General features: G+C 43.0%; 1 protein-coding gene across 50 annotated transcripts; it reads right to left on the bottom strand.

The window, feature by feature from the left end:
* Positions 1 to 3: 3 nt before the first annotated feature.
* LOC126997717 (MOB kinase activator-like 3) lies at positions 4 to 17,190 on the bottom strand. 50 transcript variants are annotated; one of them, XR_007752345.1, is made up of 9 exons: positions 14,715 to 14,860; positions 12,962 to 12,976; positions 10,760 to 10,910; positions 10,081 to 10,308; positions 9,509 to 9,624; positions 2,911 to 7,980; positions 2,732 to 2,791; positions 2,552 to 2,611; positions 4 to 2,491 (listed from the first exon to the last, which is right to left on the bottom strand). XR_007752345.1 is itself a non-coding variant. In XM_050858966.1 (6 exons), the coding sequence occupies exons 2-6, from the start codon at positions 15,020 to 15,022 to the stop codon at positions 7,822 to 7,824; spliced, it is 699 nt and encodes a 232-aa protein (XP_050714923.1). In that variant the 5' UTR covers positions 15,023 to 15,079; positions 16,919 to 17,190; the 3' UTR covers positions 4 to 7,821. The 50 variants fall into 50 exon arrangements, 1 of the variants encoding a protein (XP_050714923.1); XR_007752340.1 differs by lacking the exon at positions 2,732 to 2,791 and adding an exon at positions 2,792 to 2,851; XR_007752341.1 differs by having other exon boundaries at positions 2,852 to 7,980.
* Between the last annotated feature and the right edge of the window lie 322 nt (positions 17,191 to 17,512).

The raw sequence follows: 17,512 nt of genomic DNA on the forward strand, positions 1-17,512 counted from the left end.
AAATCTGTTTAAAATGTTTTATTATCAATTCTGTTATGAACATCTTGATGGTAGTATATAAAGTCATGGCAAGAGTCTTTTGGCTGAGAGATGAGCTAAAGGTGTGTGTGTGTGTGTGTGTGTGTGTGTGTGTGTGCGCGCGCGTGTGTGTTTACCTAGTTGTCATATACAGGGCCTGTGGTATACATATTCATCTGGTCCTGTCCCATATCTATATTTGTCCATTTCTTCCTTAAATTCCTTCTAACTCAATATGTGTATGTATGTGTGTGTGTGTGTGTGTGTGTGTGTATGAGTAAACCAAAGATATGTATAAATGATATTGAGTGAGTGAGTGAGTGAGTGAGTGAGTGAGAGCCTGTTCTATTGTGTTATAGACTGAATACTAACACAAATATATATAGAAAAACCATCATAATAAATATACTGTGAGGAGTTAATAAATGTACTAAAATATGCAACACTGAGGGATTGTAACATTGTAATAATCGGCTGTTAACCGCAAGACTGTCAACCACGAGTCAGTCAACCACAAGTCTGTTCCACAATAAGTTATCTGCCGCCCTTCACTACGACACTGTATAATTTGGTTCCCTTGGCTACGAACACATGCGTAAAAACATTGAATAGGTCATGTTAGTTCTCAAATACGTGTTTTAGACATGAGGCGTATAGTGTACAAGGACCTACTATGCCAGTACCCCAAAACTACATAATTAATTTGACACATAGCAGAGTAAAGTCAACAAATATAAGACAGTTTAGAAGTTACTGGGTCTCTTATGTTCCTCTTCCAATAGTTACAGATGGAATGCCCTCTAACCTTTCTATGCCAGTACCCCAAAACCACATAATTACTTAGACGTACCAGAGATGTTAACAAATATATGACAGTTTAGAAGTTACTGGGTGTCTTATGTTCATCTTCCAACAGTTACAGATGGAAAGTCCTCTAACCCTTCTATGCCAACACCCCAAAACTACATAATTAATTTGACACATAGCAGAGTAAAGCCAACAAATATATGACAGTTTAGAAGTTACTGGGTCTCTTATGTTCATCTTCCAACAGTTACAGATGGAAAGCCCTCTAACCCTTCTATGCCAGTACCCCAAAACCACAGAATGATTTTGATACACACCAGAGATAAGTTAACAAATATATGACAGTTTAGAAGTTACTGGGTCTCCTATGTTCCTCTTCCAAGAGTTACAAATGGAAAGCCCTCTAACCTCCTCCTGCCAGTACCCCAAAAACTACATAATGATCTTGATACACACCAGAGATAAGTTAACAACTATATGACAGTTTAGAAGTTACCGAGATTCTCATATCTTTCTCTTCTAACGAATACAGATGGAAGGAAAATGCCTGTACCCCAAAACCAGATACAGTCATACCTCTACTTACGAGCTCAAATCGTTTGGGAATTTTACTCACAAACCAAAAAACTCGTAAACCAAAGCTAAAAACACAAAGATCGTACACTAGAACAAAAACGTAAGTGGGCACGAGTGCGTGGGTGCTACCTCTGAGTGTACAATGCAGACTGAGACCCCATTCCCATTGTTTTCTGCTCTGAGCAATCTCGTCTTGGGGTGAACAAAGGGAACCCATCCTCACGTCTTTGACTTGTACAAACAGGATGCTCGTACACCAAGGCATTTTTAGAGTTTTTTTTTGGCTCGTAAATCAAAACACTCGTAAAGTAAGGTATTGCTGTAATTACTTTGACGTACTTTGCCTGAAAAGCTTATTCTTATATAAAGGCTGGCCTCTAACAATACATACATCAACATATGTAACTGCACTTAACAGGCTATTAATAAATGTTTCAAATGTTACTTTGACGTACCAGAAGTAGTAAGTCAACAAATATGACAGTTTAAAAGCTAGTGAGTTTCTCATTTCCAAAAATTAGGCTTCACACACATTATACAGATTCATAGACGAAAGAGGTCACAAAACATATTACATCAATATTTCAAAAAGTCTCATTAATTTTCCTGGAGCTAATCATTACAGCATGCCATTTGGGGAAATAAAACACAACACATATCATAAGTATTAACCACTCGAGATGGCTACGGTGATGTCCGTGTTAGCCGTACAACACGTAGTAGTCGGTAGTATTAACCTTGTGTGAGATGGCTACGGTGTCGTCCGTGTCAGCCGTACAACACGTAGTAGTCGGCAGTATTAACCTTGTGTGAGATGGCTACGGTGACGTCCATATTACCCAAGGGTCAGACTCAGCTTCCAACCACAAGTACATAAGTCAGTCAATGGTTGAAAAATATCATAAATAAAAATATATGAAAGTGTCTCTCGTCTAACTAACTCCCTACACACACTTGCCTTACTTATTAACTGTTAACTCTGATATTACAAGGCTGTTCTTTTGGCCATGGGTGAAGCTTGCGATATTACCTGTTAACTCTGATATTACAAGGCTGTTCTTTTGGCCATAGGTGAAGCTTGCGATATTACCTGTTAACTCTGATATTACAAGGCTGTTCTTTTGGCCATGGGTGAAGCTTGTGATATTACCTGTTAACTCTGATATTACAAGGCTGTTCTTTTGGCCATAGGTGAAGCTTGCGATATTACCTGTTAACTCTGATATTACAAGGCTGTTCTTTTGGCCATGGGTGAAGCTTGTGATATTACCTGTTAACTCTGATATTACAAGGCTGTTCTTTTGGCCATGGGTGAAGCTTGCGATATTACCAGTTAACTCTGATATTACAAGGCTGTTCTTTTGGCCATGGGTGAAGCTTGCGATATTACCTGTTAACTCTGATATTACAAGGCTGTTCTTTTGGCTATGGGTGAAGCTTGCGATATTACCTGTTAACTCTGATATTACAAGGCTGTTCTTTTGGCCATAGTGAAGCTTGCGATATTACCTGTTAACTCTGATATTACAAGGCTGTTCTTTTGGCTATGGGTGAAGCTTGCGATATCCACGATTAACTGTGATATTAAATGGTTACATATTTATATCTGGAAATGGGTACAGTTTGTGATATCCACCACTGACAGTGATATTAAATGGTAACATATTCAAATCTGGAAATGGGTACAGTCTGTGATATCCACCATTGACTGTGATTTTAAATGGTTACATATTTATATCTGGAAATGGGTACAGCTTGTGATATCTACCATTAACTGTGATTTTAAATGGTTACGTATTCTCATCTGGAAATGGGTACAGTTTGTGATATCCACCATTACCTATGATTTTAAATGGTTACATATTTATATCTGAAAATGGGCACAGTTTGCGATATCCACCATTGGCTGTAATTTTAAATGGTTACTTATTCATGTCTGGAAATGGGTACAGCTTGCAATATCATCCGTAAACTATCTATTACAAGGCTATTTATTTTTCCTTCTATATCTTCTTCCTTATCTCCAACAACAGCCTCTTCCTCCTCCTCCTCTTCTTTTCATCTCCATTTAGGTTACTTTTCCCTTCCTTCCTCCCCTCTATGCATATTTCACCTTTATTCAGATCTGGACATGAGTAAGAATCTCTGACACTCTCCACTCGCTACGCTACAATACAGCTCATCATATCTGGCAATGAGTTAAAATCCCCGACAACCTTCCTTGTACTTTGCCAATGCTCTGTTTTGCAATCAAGACATGTGCCAGGGTGTAGCATAACCCACACTGGCAAACTGGACCGCTCTCGTTAGTTTTGGGTCGTTTAAGAAGTTAATCAGTCATGTTCTCAAACTCGTAATCCACATAGGTGAACGGGGCCACTTTTAGTTTAGTTTGGGGTCATGCAATACTTCAATCAGTCATATTCTCAAACCGTAAACCACACAGACCAACTGGACCACTCTTAGGTTAGTTTTTGGTCGCTTAACCCTTAAAGCGCTGGTGTCGACAATAGTCGACAGCTGGTGCCTGGGCTCAAACCGCGGGTGTCAACATTAGTCGACAAGGCATTTTTTGACTAAGCGCGCCGTCAAATTTAATTTGTTTGTGCTGAAGTAGAGTAAGCATGTCGTTTTCTTTCAAACAATACCCAACCATGCTTCCTTGACTAATTATTGTTCAATGCATGCCTTGTGTTAGCTTTGAGAAGATGTCTGCTAGGCATCCCACCTCTTCTCACCTTCCAGTGAATTTCATCCACAAGATTGGGACCCATTGACCTCAGCAGCCATCAAGGGCATCAGGAAGGCCTGGAAGTTAAGTTTTTTTGGGTGTGTTTCACATAAACTGTTTAAAGTTATGTTTTTTATTACTAAATCATAGAAGGGAAGTCCACTAGGGGTGGAAAACTGTCTATAATAATGTGTTTTCAGCGATCCTACTTCAATAATCCGTACTCGCTCTAGCAATGGTTATATAGTCTTCAAATTAACATCAAAGGACAGTTACGGAGATGTAATTTATAATGATACGTCATTCAGTCGCGTGAGGTAAGTAGAAGTGAAGATATAAAAGGATGAAGTGGGGTATGTTTTTGCATGAATATGCCCGCGTGGGAGGACAGGCACAGCGAAACAAGCCCGCACTTTAAGGGTTAAGAAGTTGATTGGTCATGTTCTGAAACTCGTAATCCACATAGGTGAATGGGACCACTTTTAGCCTAGTTTTGGGTCATGCAATACTTCAATCTCAAAACCATAACCTATACAGACAAACTGGACCACTCTCTGGTTAGTTTTTTGTCATTTAAGAAGTTAATTGGTCATGTCCTCAAACTCGTAACCCACATAGGTGAACGGGGCAACTTTCAGTTTAGTTTTTGGTGGTTTAAGAAGTCAAGTGGTCACATTTTGGGGCTTTCACACACACCTACACCCACATACCCACATTAGAAGACTCTGTGTTGGACCGTCGAACTGGCCCCAAAACTCTCACTCACCATGCATTCACAAACAATAACTAGTCTGCCATGAAGCAACTCTTGCATGAGGGATTAGGACAGTGTAGGGTAGAGTGAAAATATAAAATGAAGATGCTGGTTAACTCTTGCAGAAGGGATTGGGGCAGAACTATAGGAATGAGTGAGTGAAAGTATAAAATGAAGATGCTGGTTAACTCTTGCAGAAGGGATTGGGACAGAACTATAAGGATGAGTGAGAGAAGTAGAAAATGAAGATGTTAGTTAACTCTTGCAGAAGGGATTGAGACAGAATTATAAGGATGAGTGAGAGTATAAAATGAATATGCTGTTAACTCTTGCAGAAGTGATTGGGACAGAACTATAAGGATGAGTGAGAGAAGTATAAAATGAAGATGTTAGTTAACTCTTGCAGAAGGAATTGGGACAGAACTATAGCGATGAGTGAGAGAAGTATAAAATGAAGATGTTAGTTAACTCTTGCAGAAGGGATTGGGACAGAACAATAGGGATGACCAAAAGTAGACAAGGAATGAAGTATGACCTCTGCCCTGTGTCTGTGTGTGTCAACATGCTAATACGATAACCTCATAACCTTATTCGAAGTAAACTCGCCGTCACGAGCGTGCATAAACTATACATAACATTTTTTGGTGATGTAGTACCTAATTCTTTTTCCTATTATTCTTATACCCACTCTTATAAATGTCTAAAATCATCTCTCTCTCTCTCTCTCCCTAATAATATAAGTAACACACAAATCTTGACTCTTAGGCTGGTAATTTTGCTGGCCTATACAATCCTTACCGAAGTAATAAAAAAAACATTATGCGAATATATATAAACTATACAACTTTGACAAGCTTCTAGGAGACTATGTGTGGCCAGTATTGCTAAACGTATCGGGCTCACATCACGTCTATTCTCTTAAAGCCACAGAGGAGATTAGCTGGGTTTTCATGGGTCATTTTCCTGGTCAAGATGCAGAGGCCGTGTGAAAATGTCCCTCCAACATCTAAAAACAGACGGGCTTTTCAAACAGAGAAGATTAACTGGGTTCACAAAACAGTCCATGAAAAGCCCAGAGCAACTTCTACAAAAAGGGCCTTCCAAACAGAGAAGATTAACTGGGTTTTCATGGGTCAATTCCCAGTTCAAGATGCAGAGGGTGTGTAAAACTGTCCCTCTGGCATCACAAAATAGTCCATGAAATGCCCAGACAGCAACTTCTACTAAGAGAGGGACTTTTCAGACAGAGACAGTTAGCTGGGTTTTCATGGGTCATTTTCCAGTTCAAGATGCAGAGGGTGTGTAAAACTGTCCCTCTGGCATCACAAAACAGTCCATGAAAAGCCCATAACAACTTCAATGAAAGGCTTTCAATACAGAGAAGATTAGCCAGGCTTTCATGGATCATTTTTCTGTTTAAGATGCAGAGGGGGTTGTAAAATTATCCCTATGCCCACAAAACAGTCCATGAAAACTCCAGAAATTTCTACAAGGGGCTTTTCAAACAGTGAAGATTAGCTGGGTTTTGATGGGTTGTTTTCCAGTTCTAGATGCTGAGGATGTGCCAAACTATCCCTATGCCCACAAAACAGCCCATGAAAACCCCAAAACTTCTACAAGAGAGGCTTTCGAACAGGCCAAAATTGAGGTGCGATACGTTTAAGAATACAGGCTTTCTTATGCATCCAAGGAAGGACGTATTCAGATCTATGAGAATGAGATGTCTGGGTCACAGTGTGTAAAGCTATCCACCGTCATGACTCTTAGGAGGTAAAGGGAAGTAGGTCTTGAGTGAGAACCCTGAAGGAACACTGCTTGCCTTGCTTCACTGCTGAGATCACTCGCCGCCTAACTAACCTCATCCGACCCTCATCCACGCCAAACATTTTTTCCTATAGTTTCCTTTTCCTTCCTCTATTATTTTTCACTTCTCGTCTCCCTTTTTATTGCTTCTTCTCTTTTGATTTCCCTCTGTAACCTCACCCACCCCATCCATGCCAACCATTTTTTCCTATATTTTCCCTTCGTCTGTATTTTTCCTTTCCTTCCTCTATATTTTTCATTTCTTGTCTCCCTATCTATTGCTTTTTTCTTTCCATTTCCCTCTGTATCATTTCTGCTTCTTTTTCCTCTCCTCTATCACCCCACATGCTTGCTAAGACCTCATATGCTTGCTAACACTGCCTCACATGCTTGCTAAGACCTCATATACTTGCTAACACTGCCTCACATGCTTGCTAAGACCTCATATGCTTGCTAACACTGCCTCACATGCTTGCTAAGACCTCATATGCTTGCTAACACTGCCTCACATGCTTGCTAAGAGCTCATATGCTTGCTAATGCCTTATATGCTTGTAAACTCTTCCTCACATGCTTGCTAACACTGCCTCACACACTAACTCCACCTTACACCCTTGCTAAGACCTCATATGCTTGCTAATACTGCCTCACTTGCTTGCTAATGCCTTATATGCTTGTAAACTCTTCCTCACAGGCTTGCTAACACTGCCTCACACACTAACTCCATCTCACACCCTTGCTAAGACCTCATATGCTTGCTGACACACTCTTACACGCTTGCTAATACCTCATATGCTTGTAAACTCCATCTCACACACTTGTCAACACTGCATCACACACTAACTCCACCTCACACCCTTGCTAAGACCTCATATGCTTGCTGACACACTCTTACTCGCTTGCTAATACCTCATATGCTTGTGAACTCCATCTCACACACTCGTCAATTCTCACAAGCTTGTCAATCCTTTCTCACACTAAGTGCACCTCACAGGCTTGTCAACACTGCCTTACACTCTTGCTTATACTCCATACACTTGTCAACCCTTTCTCACACGCTTGTCAATCTTTTCTCACTTGCTTACACACGCCAAGACGCCCACACTTGCTTGGTAACACTCGCCGCCCACCTCCTACTTCTTGGGGTCACTGTTCATCATGTGCAGCTCAGGACTGTCGTGGCAGATCTTGGCGGTCATGTCCTTGAGGGGTTCATGCTCCTTCTGAGGCACTAACTCGAACTCCATGATGAAGTAGTAGAAGTGCTTGTAGCAGGTGTTGACGTGAGCTTCCTGCGAGGGAGAAAAAGGAAGGGGAGAGTTGTAGCGTGTGTCATAGATATGGGAAGATATGGGAAGGTGAATGTGTTTTTATGTTTGATAAATATAAGAAGGTATGTTTATAGATTTCTTGAGGGGGGAAAAGGTGCAGAATATTGAGTTTTTATGTGATAGATTTAGAAAGATATTTTTTATACTTCTTGAGAGAAAGAGGAAGGTGAATGTGTTTTTATGTTTGATAAATATAAGAAGGTAAGTTTATAGATTTCTTGAGGAGGAAAAGGTGAAGAATATTGAGTTTTTGTGTAATAAATATTGAAAGACATTTTTTTATACTTTTTGAGAGAGAGAAAGAGGAAGGTGAATGTGTATTTGTGTTTGGTAAATATAAGAAGATATGTTTATAGATTTCTTGAGGGGGAAAAAGGTGAAGAATATTGAGTTTTTGTGTAATAAATATTGAAAGACATTTTTTTATACTTTTTGAGAGGGAGAAAGAGGAAGGTGAATGTGTTTTTATGTTTAATAAATATAAGAAGGTATGTTTATAGATTTCTTGAGGGGGAAAAAGATGAAGAAGATTGAGTTTTTGTGTGGCAGATTTAGAAAGACATTTTTTTATAATTCTAGAGAGGGAGAAAGAGGAAAGTGAATGAGTTTTGCTGTGTGATAAATAATGGGTAGTCATTTTTTATATAGCTATGTCTGCTGCTTGTTGAGGGGACAGTGTTAGCAAGCATATGAGATCTTAGCAAGCAGGTGAGGTGGAGTTAACACGTGAGGCAGTGTTACCAAGCATGTGAGATGGTGTTTACAACCATATGAGTGTATTGGGTTATATCAATTTTTTACTCCCCTTGGTGCTTACCCTTTCATGGATGACAATAATAATAACAAAAATGAATATAAGAACATAAGAAAGTAGGAGTCTGCAAGAGGCTGGTAGGCCTGTACAAGGCAGCTCCTTTGAACCTAAGCTCCCGTGTATCTAACCCCACCTAATATCGCTGTCCATGAATTTATCTAATCTATTTTTGAATGAGACAATTGTATTGGCACTCACCACGTGACTACTAAGCCTATTCCACTCATCCACCACTCTGTTAGTAAACCAATTTCTGCCTATGTCCCTGTTGAATCTGAATTTATCCAGTTTAAACCCATTACTTCGTGTCTTACCCGGTTCTCTTACCAACAAAACCTTATGAATATCCCCTTATTAAAGCCCTTCATCCGTTTATAAACCTCGATCATGTCTCCACGCACCCTTCGCCTTTCTAGAGAATGCAAGTTTAACTGTTTGAGTCTTTCCTCGTATGGCAAGTTTCTCAACCCCTGAATCATCTTAGTCATCCTCCTCTGCACCGATTCTAACATTTTGATATCCATTCTATAGTAAGGTGACCAGAACTGAACCACATAGTCAAGATGAGGTCTAATGCTGAATATAGTTTAAGGAAGACTCTGGCGCTTCTGTTGCTTACGCTCCAACAATACAATTACGCTGACAACAATACTGAGTTCTGGGGGGGTCACTCACCGCTCCAATGGCCACGATGCGGTCAAAGTGGTGGATGTACACGTGGACGAACACCCGGAACAGGCGCGTCAGGATCTTCTTGCACAGTGGGATGAAGGACTTGGGGAAGGGCACGTCTGGAGGGGGAAAATACCACATGACTATGACTGCAGCTTAGGAGATAGTAATGGTTCATGATGTTACATATATGATACTTAAAGATTACAATAAAATATACAAATTTTACTTCAATTACTACAGAAAAAAAAAGTGTAGTTCAGGCGATACAATTCATGACACTACATTTTTACAGTGAAAAGGATAAAGGAAGATGCTGGTTAACTCTTGCAGAAGGGATTGGGACAGGTAGGAATGAGAGAGAAGAAAGTATTGGAAAGATGCTGGTTAACTCTTGCAGAAGGGATTGGGACAGTGTAGGGATAAGCAAGGGAAGAAAGTATAGAATGAAGATGCTGGGTAACTCTTGCAGAAGGGATTGGGACAGTGTGGGAAGGAGAGAAAAAAGTATAGAATGAAGATGCTGGTTAACTCTTACAGAAGGAATTGGGACAGTAAAGGGCCCACACACTTACCCACAGTGACTGGAAACACGTGTTCGTCATTGATCTGCGTCTCCACCCAGTCCATGAGCAGGGAAATGTACTGTGTGGCGGGCAGGGCAGTGGGCTTCTTGTACTTGACGCCATCCGCCCACAGGTACTCAAACTTCTGGCCGCCCGACATGGTGGGACAAGACGCCTCCGTGCAGTACTCGCACACCGTTCCGTAGATGAGGTTGATGCGGTTGAAGAAATCCACAACTGGAATTGAGAAAACGTGGTGAGTTAGTTAGACAAAGAAAACATGTGGTGAGTTAGAGAAAACATGTGGTGAGTTAGTTAGATAGAGAAAAAATGTGGTGAGTTCGTTAGACAGAGAAAACATGTGGTGAGTTAGAGAAAACATGTGTTGAGTTAGTTAGACCGAACCAGAAGAAGACAGAGGAGGAGAGGCAGTAGAAACAAGCAAGCAAGCAGATGACTAAACAAGCAACCTGACCCTTGTACACACTACTCTTCCTACTCCAGAGGTTTAGGAGGAGGAGGAGAGAGAAGAAAAAGACTCACACACTAAAATAAATGATAAAATAAAAAGAAAAGGAAATAAAAGAAAAGAACAACTTCCCACACACACACACACACACTCTTACTCCTCCCAACACACCCTCACACCCACCCACACACACAAAAAATCTATTAGTCTGCGTCTCACCATGCACGGCGATCCAGTCATTGAGATCCTCCCCTGGCGGCAGCTGCACCACATTTCTCAGGTTGATGCCGGAGCTGAGGGACGCTTGGGCTTGCTTGTGGAGGGAGTACTTCAGCGTGCCGGGTTCAAACTTCTTCTTGGGCCGGAAAGTCTGGAAGAAAGTGGAATGTGAGGGGTGCGTAAGGGTGTGTGTGGGAGGTAAGGGAGTGGATGTGTTGGAAAAAGGGTGTGTGAGAGAGGGGCTGTGAGGGGGAGGTGAAGGAAGGGAAGCTTGAGGAGGTGAGGGAGGGAGAAGAAGACTGATTTGGGGTGTGGAAGTGTGGCTCAGAGGGGTGTCAGGGGGTGAGGTGTGAGAGGAACAGTGTGAGAAGGGGAGGTGAGACAGGTATGGAGGTGAGAGAAGGAGGAGGAGGAGGTGACAGAGAGGATAATTTGAGGAGGGATGTGATGAGAAATGGAGGCTGTGAAGGGATGTGAGGGTGTGAGAGGGAGGATGTGATGGAGGGAGGGCGTATGAAGGGTGTTGAGGGGGAGGTCAGACAACATGAGATTCAATAACCCGAGGAATCACCATTTTAATCTAGTAGTGAGGCATGTATATAAGACAAGCCAACACCACCACCACCACCACCACCATGCTCTGTCAAGTCCCATAGGCAGCTGTCAACACTAAAGGGTCTATTACACTGGGGAAATTTTCCGTGGATCTTCAGTCAAACCACGATTTCCGCTGGCGTGGTTCTCATATTTCCGTGGTTTTCTGACGTGTCCACGATCTTCCAAAGCTACGGTAGATTTCACTCACGGACGACGGTATTAATCACCATCAATAACAGCAGCGGCAATAACAAGAAACAAATGAGAACCACGCTAGCGGAAATTGTGGTTTAACTGAAGATCCACAGAAAAATTGCCCAGTGTATTAGCCCCTTACGGGAAGCATCTCAAGGGGGCAAGAACCAGAAAGAATATATATTAATTAAAAAAGTCAACCAACTCATTTTTGTTTGTTTTTACAGTATAGGAAACACCGTAACTTAATATATAAAGAACCTCGTGTGCCCAACTGTGAGGGGTGAGTTTAGAGCCAGTAAAGTGTGTGTATTTGGTCTTGTGGCATGACAGACTTGTAAGGTAAGGTGTGGTACAGTTAATGATGTTCGAATTGGTGGCATAACAGACTAAGGTTAGGTAAGGTCAGTAAGGTACAGTTAGTGAGGTGGAATCAGTGCTTGAATTTGGCCGTGTCCCGGCAGTTTACAGTAAAACTGTGTATGTGGTCCTGCAGCATAGCAGGCTAAGGTAAGGTACACTTAGTGAGGTGGAAATGGTGCTTGAATCAGGCTGTGTCCCTCTAGTTTAGACACAGTACGGTACGTATGGGTGAAAAACAACATAACCACTAAGTCATTTATGATTTTCCCCCACCCCCACCCCACCCCTAATATTTGTCACCAACTCAAGAGTGGGGACACAGGCTATATAATAGAGCCCATCAGGGTCAAGCATGTACATCCCTCTGAGGAGGGAACACAGGCTCATGAAAGGGAGGGGTTAGGTGCTGACAGACCGACTCTGTCGGCTGACGTCAACCTAGCTGACCAAGTCGGTCTGTCGATGAGGACTGGCGTGTCTTCATCTGTGAAGGGTGACCAAAAAATTTATTCAAACTCACATACTGATAACTCTGGTGAGTCTGGTCTTGCTTTCTAGATATGCATAAGGAAGCACCATACACTAAGCAATCTTATGGGTGAATAATAACATGTTTAACCACTAAATAATCTATGGAGGGTGACCCAAAAATTGATACAAACCCACATACTGATAACTCTGGTCTTAGGTTCTAGGTATGCATAAGGAAGCACCATACACTAGGCAGTCTCATGGGTGAAGAATAACAGGTTTAAATAATCTATGAAGGGTGACCCAAAAATTGATACAAACCCACATTCTGATAACTCTGGTCTTAGGTTCCAGATATGCATAAGGAAGCACCATACACTAGGCAGTCTCATGGGTGAAGAATAACATGTAACCACTAGTCTAAGCTGTCTACGGAGGGCATCCAGCCATAAACTCAGCCCTGTTCTACATCCATGGCCCAAGAAGACAGTGTGCAGTGTGTGAGCATGTCAAAGAGAGTGGAAAATATACCCAAGCAGAGGACCACCACCACCTACGAACATATTTACTACTCACTTGTTTGGAGTTTATCTGTTGAAAAGAAAAAGTGAAATCAAATAAAACATGAAAACACACAGCAAAAGAAATAGACCTGCATCATATTGTTAGAGCATATGAACGGACTATAGGAATTCTTGCCCTGACTAAGAAGAATGCTGACACTTGAGGCACTGAGAGAAGAAATGGTCAAAAGAAATACTAGTCCTGCATCATATTGTTAGAGCATATGTATGGACTATAGGAATTCTTGCCCTGACTAAGAAGAATGCTGACACTTGAGGCATTGAGAGAAGAAATGGTCAAAAGAAATACTAGTCCTGCATCATATTGTTAGAGCAGTTGTACAGACTAAGAAGAATGCTAACACTTGAGGCGCTGAGAGGAGAAATAGTCAAAAGAAATACTAGTCCTGCATCATATTGTTAGAACACATGTACAGACTCTATAAGCATCCCTTTCAAAGGTAGCTAGCTAACCACACTCTTCCACACTCACAAACACACTAGCCACCACAGAGGAGCTTTACCTGCACACAGGAACACAGAATTTACTAATATTATTCATGTTTCAGCCGGCCAGAGCCTTGGAGATGGGACCCTTGGAGTACAGCATCCCTACACACTCAACACATGTACACTAACACACTAGCCAGCACACAGGAGCCTTACCAGCACACAGGTCACACAAAATTTACTAAAACTGGTAAATCTTAAGAATAGCAGCTCCTAGAGGGTGCACATTTAGGGCAGTGTGTGGTGGTAATTACAACATTTCTAGCATGTACGACGGGGTTTTGACAAGCGGACAGACGTGTTTATGTCACAAGGGGTGTATTTTTCCGCGTGGGCTCTTCCCTTTCTTCACCCCGGAGCTTGCAGTCTCATTGCCCATCGACTTAGGAGAAATCGTGAGGCCAGTGTGGAAAAAATACACCCCTTGTGACATAAACACACCTGTCCGCTTGTCAAAACCCCGTCGTACGTGCCAGAAACGTTGTAATTACCACCAGACCGTGCCCTAAATGCACACCCGCTAGGAGCCGCTATTCTTAAGATTTACCCTAAAACTATTCATATTTCAGCCTGCCAGAGCCTTGGAGATGGGAGGACCCTTGGAGTCCAACATCCCTTCTCTAGCTAAACACACCCCACACACTTGCTAACACACTAGCCAGCACACAGGAGCCTTACCAGCACACATGACACAGAATTTAGTGACATTATTCATATTTCAGCCCACCAGAGCCTTGGAGATGGGACCCTTGGAAGTATGGCATCCCTACACTCAACACACGTACATTAACACTCTAGCCAACACACTGGGGCCTAACCAGCACACATGACACACAGAATTTGTTGAGATTATTCATATTTCAGCCCATCAGAGCCTTGGAGAAGGGACCCTTGGAGTACAGTATCCATACACTAGCTAAACACACCCCACACACTCGCTAATACACTAGCCAGCACATAGGAGCCTTACCAGCACACAGGTCACACAGAATTTACTAAAGTTATTCATATTTCAGCCTGCCAGAGCTCTGGAGATGGGACCCTTGGGAGTGCAGCATCCCTACACCATACACACACAAACTAACACACTAGCCAGCACACAGGAGCCTTACCAGCACACGGGACACACGGAATTTACCAACACTATTCATATTTAAGCCCGGTAGAGCCTTTTTGGAGATGGAACCCTTGTAAGTACAGCCTCGCAACACACTCCACACACTCGCTACACACTAATCAGCACACAGGAGCCTTACCAGCGCACGGGACACACGGAATTTACCAACACTCTTCATACTTCAGCCCGCCAGAGCCTTGCCAACAGCCTCAACAGATATTAGAAAGCCTGTTCTCATCTCGGGCTACAGTGACAAGACCCTGACAGCCAACCTTCATCTCCTTCCCCCCCTTCCCCCTGCCACGCCCTGGCGCCTCGTTTACCCCCTCCAGGCCAGCCCACGCCCCTGCCCCTGCCCGTGGTGAGGCCCCTGCCACCCTGCCCGTCCCCTGGGATACTTACTTTCCCTTTCTGGAAGAACTCGACGAAGCCCCCGAGCGAGGCCATGACGATGACGCAATCCAAACACGGTGTCCGAAGGTGTCCCCGAGGTCCGTGGCTTGACTGGGGGGAGAAAACGCTCTAATACACTTGAATACACTTGATCATAAGGGAAAGGGTGGTGGATATAGCGTTAAAATAGTGTAAGTGTATAAGAAACACTCGAATACACTGTCTCCGGCCAATACACTGTGTCCTGACCGTCCCCCGCTGCACATGTATACGTGACTTGAATGAGTGGATACAACTCACTAATACATTTGAATTAAAAGGATTTGTTCATAGACAGTCATATAGTTCTAGTTACATATGGTTCCTATAAGTCATATGGGTATAGAGACCGTGGGTGTGGCAGGTCAGGTCATAATAGTAGCCCACCCTGAATAGTTAATAGCTATATAGTCTTATAATTCTAGCGATGTATAGTTCTCAAAGTCATATAGGTATGGTGTTAGTGGGTCATGGCTGGTCCTGTCCCTGCATGTAGCCTAAATAACAAGACAAAGACGGATAAGAACATATATGACTGAATGGATGAATTGGCTGGTTAAAAGAGAGAGAAGGCCGGGAGAGGGAGGGAGGTCTGACGAGTTTTATATAACACCACTAGTTTTAATTTAATCCTACGTGGTAATTCTTATAGTTATTTGCATAGTTATAAAGGTGACTGACTGCATGAACGAAAGCCTGGTAAAAGAGAGAGGGGGAGAGGTTGGACGCATACTTGTTATAATACGTCTAGCCTATCATTAATATAGTCATGGCAGTAATTCTTATAATCAGTTATGGAGTTTGGGAGTCGATTAAGGTTATGGGGTGACCCTTATGCCATTCGTTAAGCATAGAGGTGTCATTTCTAAAGTTAGGGAGCCAGGCAAAAATGTGGGGCTATTCTTTTGATATTAGTTAAGTAGAGTCAGGTAGGGCGTTAGAGTAGTTGTTTCTAGAGTTGGGGAGCCAGCCAACGGTTATAGGGCGACTCTTTTGCCATTCGTTAAGCATAGAGTTGTCATTTCTTCAGTCAAGGAGCGAGGCGAGGTTACGGGGCTCTGGGTTATGCCGAAGCCGTGGCCGGAGCGGAGGCGGCGGCGAAGGCGGGCTACGAGCGGATGTCATGTGTGGCAGCGGAAGTGTGTTATCAGTGGGTGTGTTTTGTGCACGCCCGGGATGCTGCACCCAACGCCAACTCACCTCAGTACTGCACCCAGACTAGACCACTGAAATACGATGCTAGAACCGCTGTAATAGTATCAGTATGGAACTATAGATCATAATGTTGGCTCTTTACCTACGATAACTTATTAAATACACGCTCGTGATAGTGACGGCCAACACCTCTCGTCTCTACGCTATACCCAGACTAGACTACACTGAAATATGATGCTAGAACCGCTGTAATAGTATCAATATGGAACTATAATCATAATGTTGCCTCTTTTCCCACGATAACTTATTAAATACACGCTCATAATGGTGACGGCCAACACCTCTCGACTCCACACTACACCCAGACCAGACTACACTGAAATACACTGCTGGGGACACTCTATTAGTATCAGTGTGGAACTAAAGATCATTTTGCCTCTTTACCCACGAGAACTTATTAAATGCACGCCCATCATACTCTCAGGTGGACATTTCCAGGGGTAGTTTAATGCCCCTGGTGGTAGTATGACCCTCCATCTGTACCGTGAACCTATAATGACACGCATTATAACCCGATTGAGCTCCTTTTCGGCCTATGGAAAGAGTTGATGTGAAGGGTGGAGGCGTCTGACAACCGGACATCACTTCTTATTAATGATACAAGACTTGCACTCCTTAGCTTATACGGCGGGATAAGATACACACCACCACCACCACCACCATTACCACCATCTCCACCAACCACAAAATCTTTACCTGGTTCAGACTCCTTGGCCACCATCAACTAGGGCGGCCTTGTACACCTCCTCTCGACGAGTTTACGATGCCAGCCTCCTCAGGGTGGAAAGGAAAATCTTGTATCGGGGAAGAAGAGTCTCCTCTAGATGCCTTGGTATTGCGAGACTAATGGCGTTGACCACCGGGTGAGGCACTGGGTAACAAGTCTCCTCCTTCCCTGGTACTGGCAGACTGAGTAGCCTTGTGGGGTGCAGGAGCCGCGCATCTGTGGAGGCGCCGTGATAGGTCGAGAGATGCAATTTTAAAGAGTACTGGGAGGCTAATGAGCGCTGACCACAGGGAAAGGCACTGGGTAACGTCTCCTCCTTCCCTGTTACTGACAAACTGAGCAGCCGTGTGGGGTACAGGAGCCCAGCATCCGTCCATGAAGGCCCCGTAGATAACAGGCCGAGCACCAGTTACAGAGATGCAATTTTAAAGAGTATTGGGAGGCTAAGGAGCGCTGACCACAGGGTAAGGCACTGGGTAACGTCTCATCTTTCCCTGGTACGGACAAGCTGAGTAGACGTGTGGGACGCAGGAGCCCAGCATCCGTGGAGGCACCGTAACAGG

Source organism: Eriocheir sinensis, chromosome 12, assembly GCF_024679095.1.
Source record: "Eriocheir sinensis breed Jianghai 21 chromosome 12, ASM2467909v1, whole genome shotgun sequence".
Classification (NCBI taxonomy): Eukaryota; Metazoa; Arthropoda; class Malacostraca; order Decapoda; family Varunidae; genus Eriocheir; species Eriocheir sinensis.

Coding starts and splice junctions, on each gene's coding strand:
- LOC126997717 (XM_050858966.1), bottom strand. CDS start 15,022: ATGGCCTCGCTCGGGGGCTTCGTCGAGTTCTTCCAGAAAGGGAAA. Junction 10,911..14,977: donor AGTTCTTCCAGAAAGGGAAA/GTAAGTATCCCA, acceptor ACTTTCTTCCAG/ACTTTCCGGCCCAAGAAGAA. Junction 9,625..10,080: donor CGTGTTTCCAGTCACTGTGG/GTAAGTGTGTGG, acceptor TTCCCCCTCCAG/ACGTGCCCTTCCCCAAGTCC.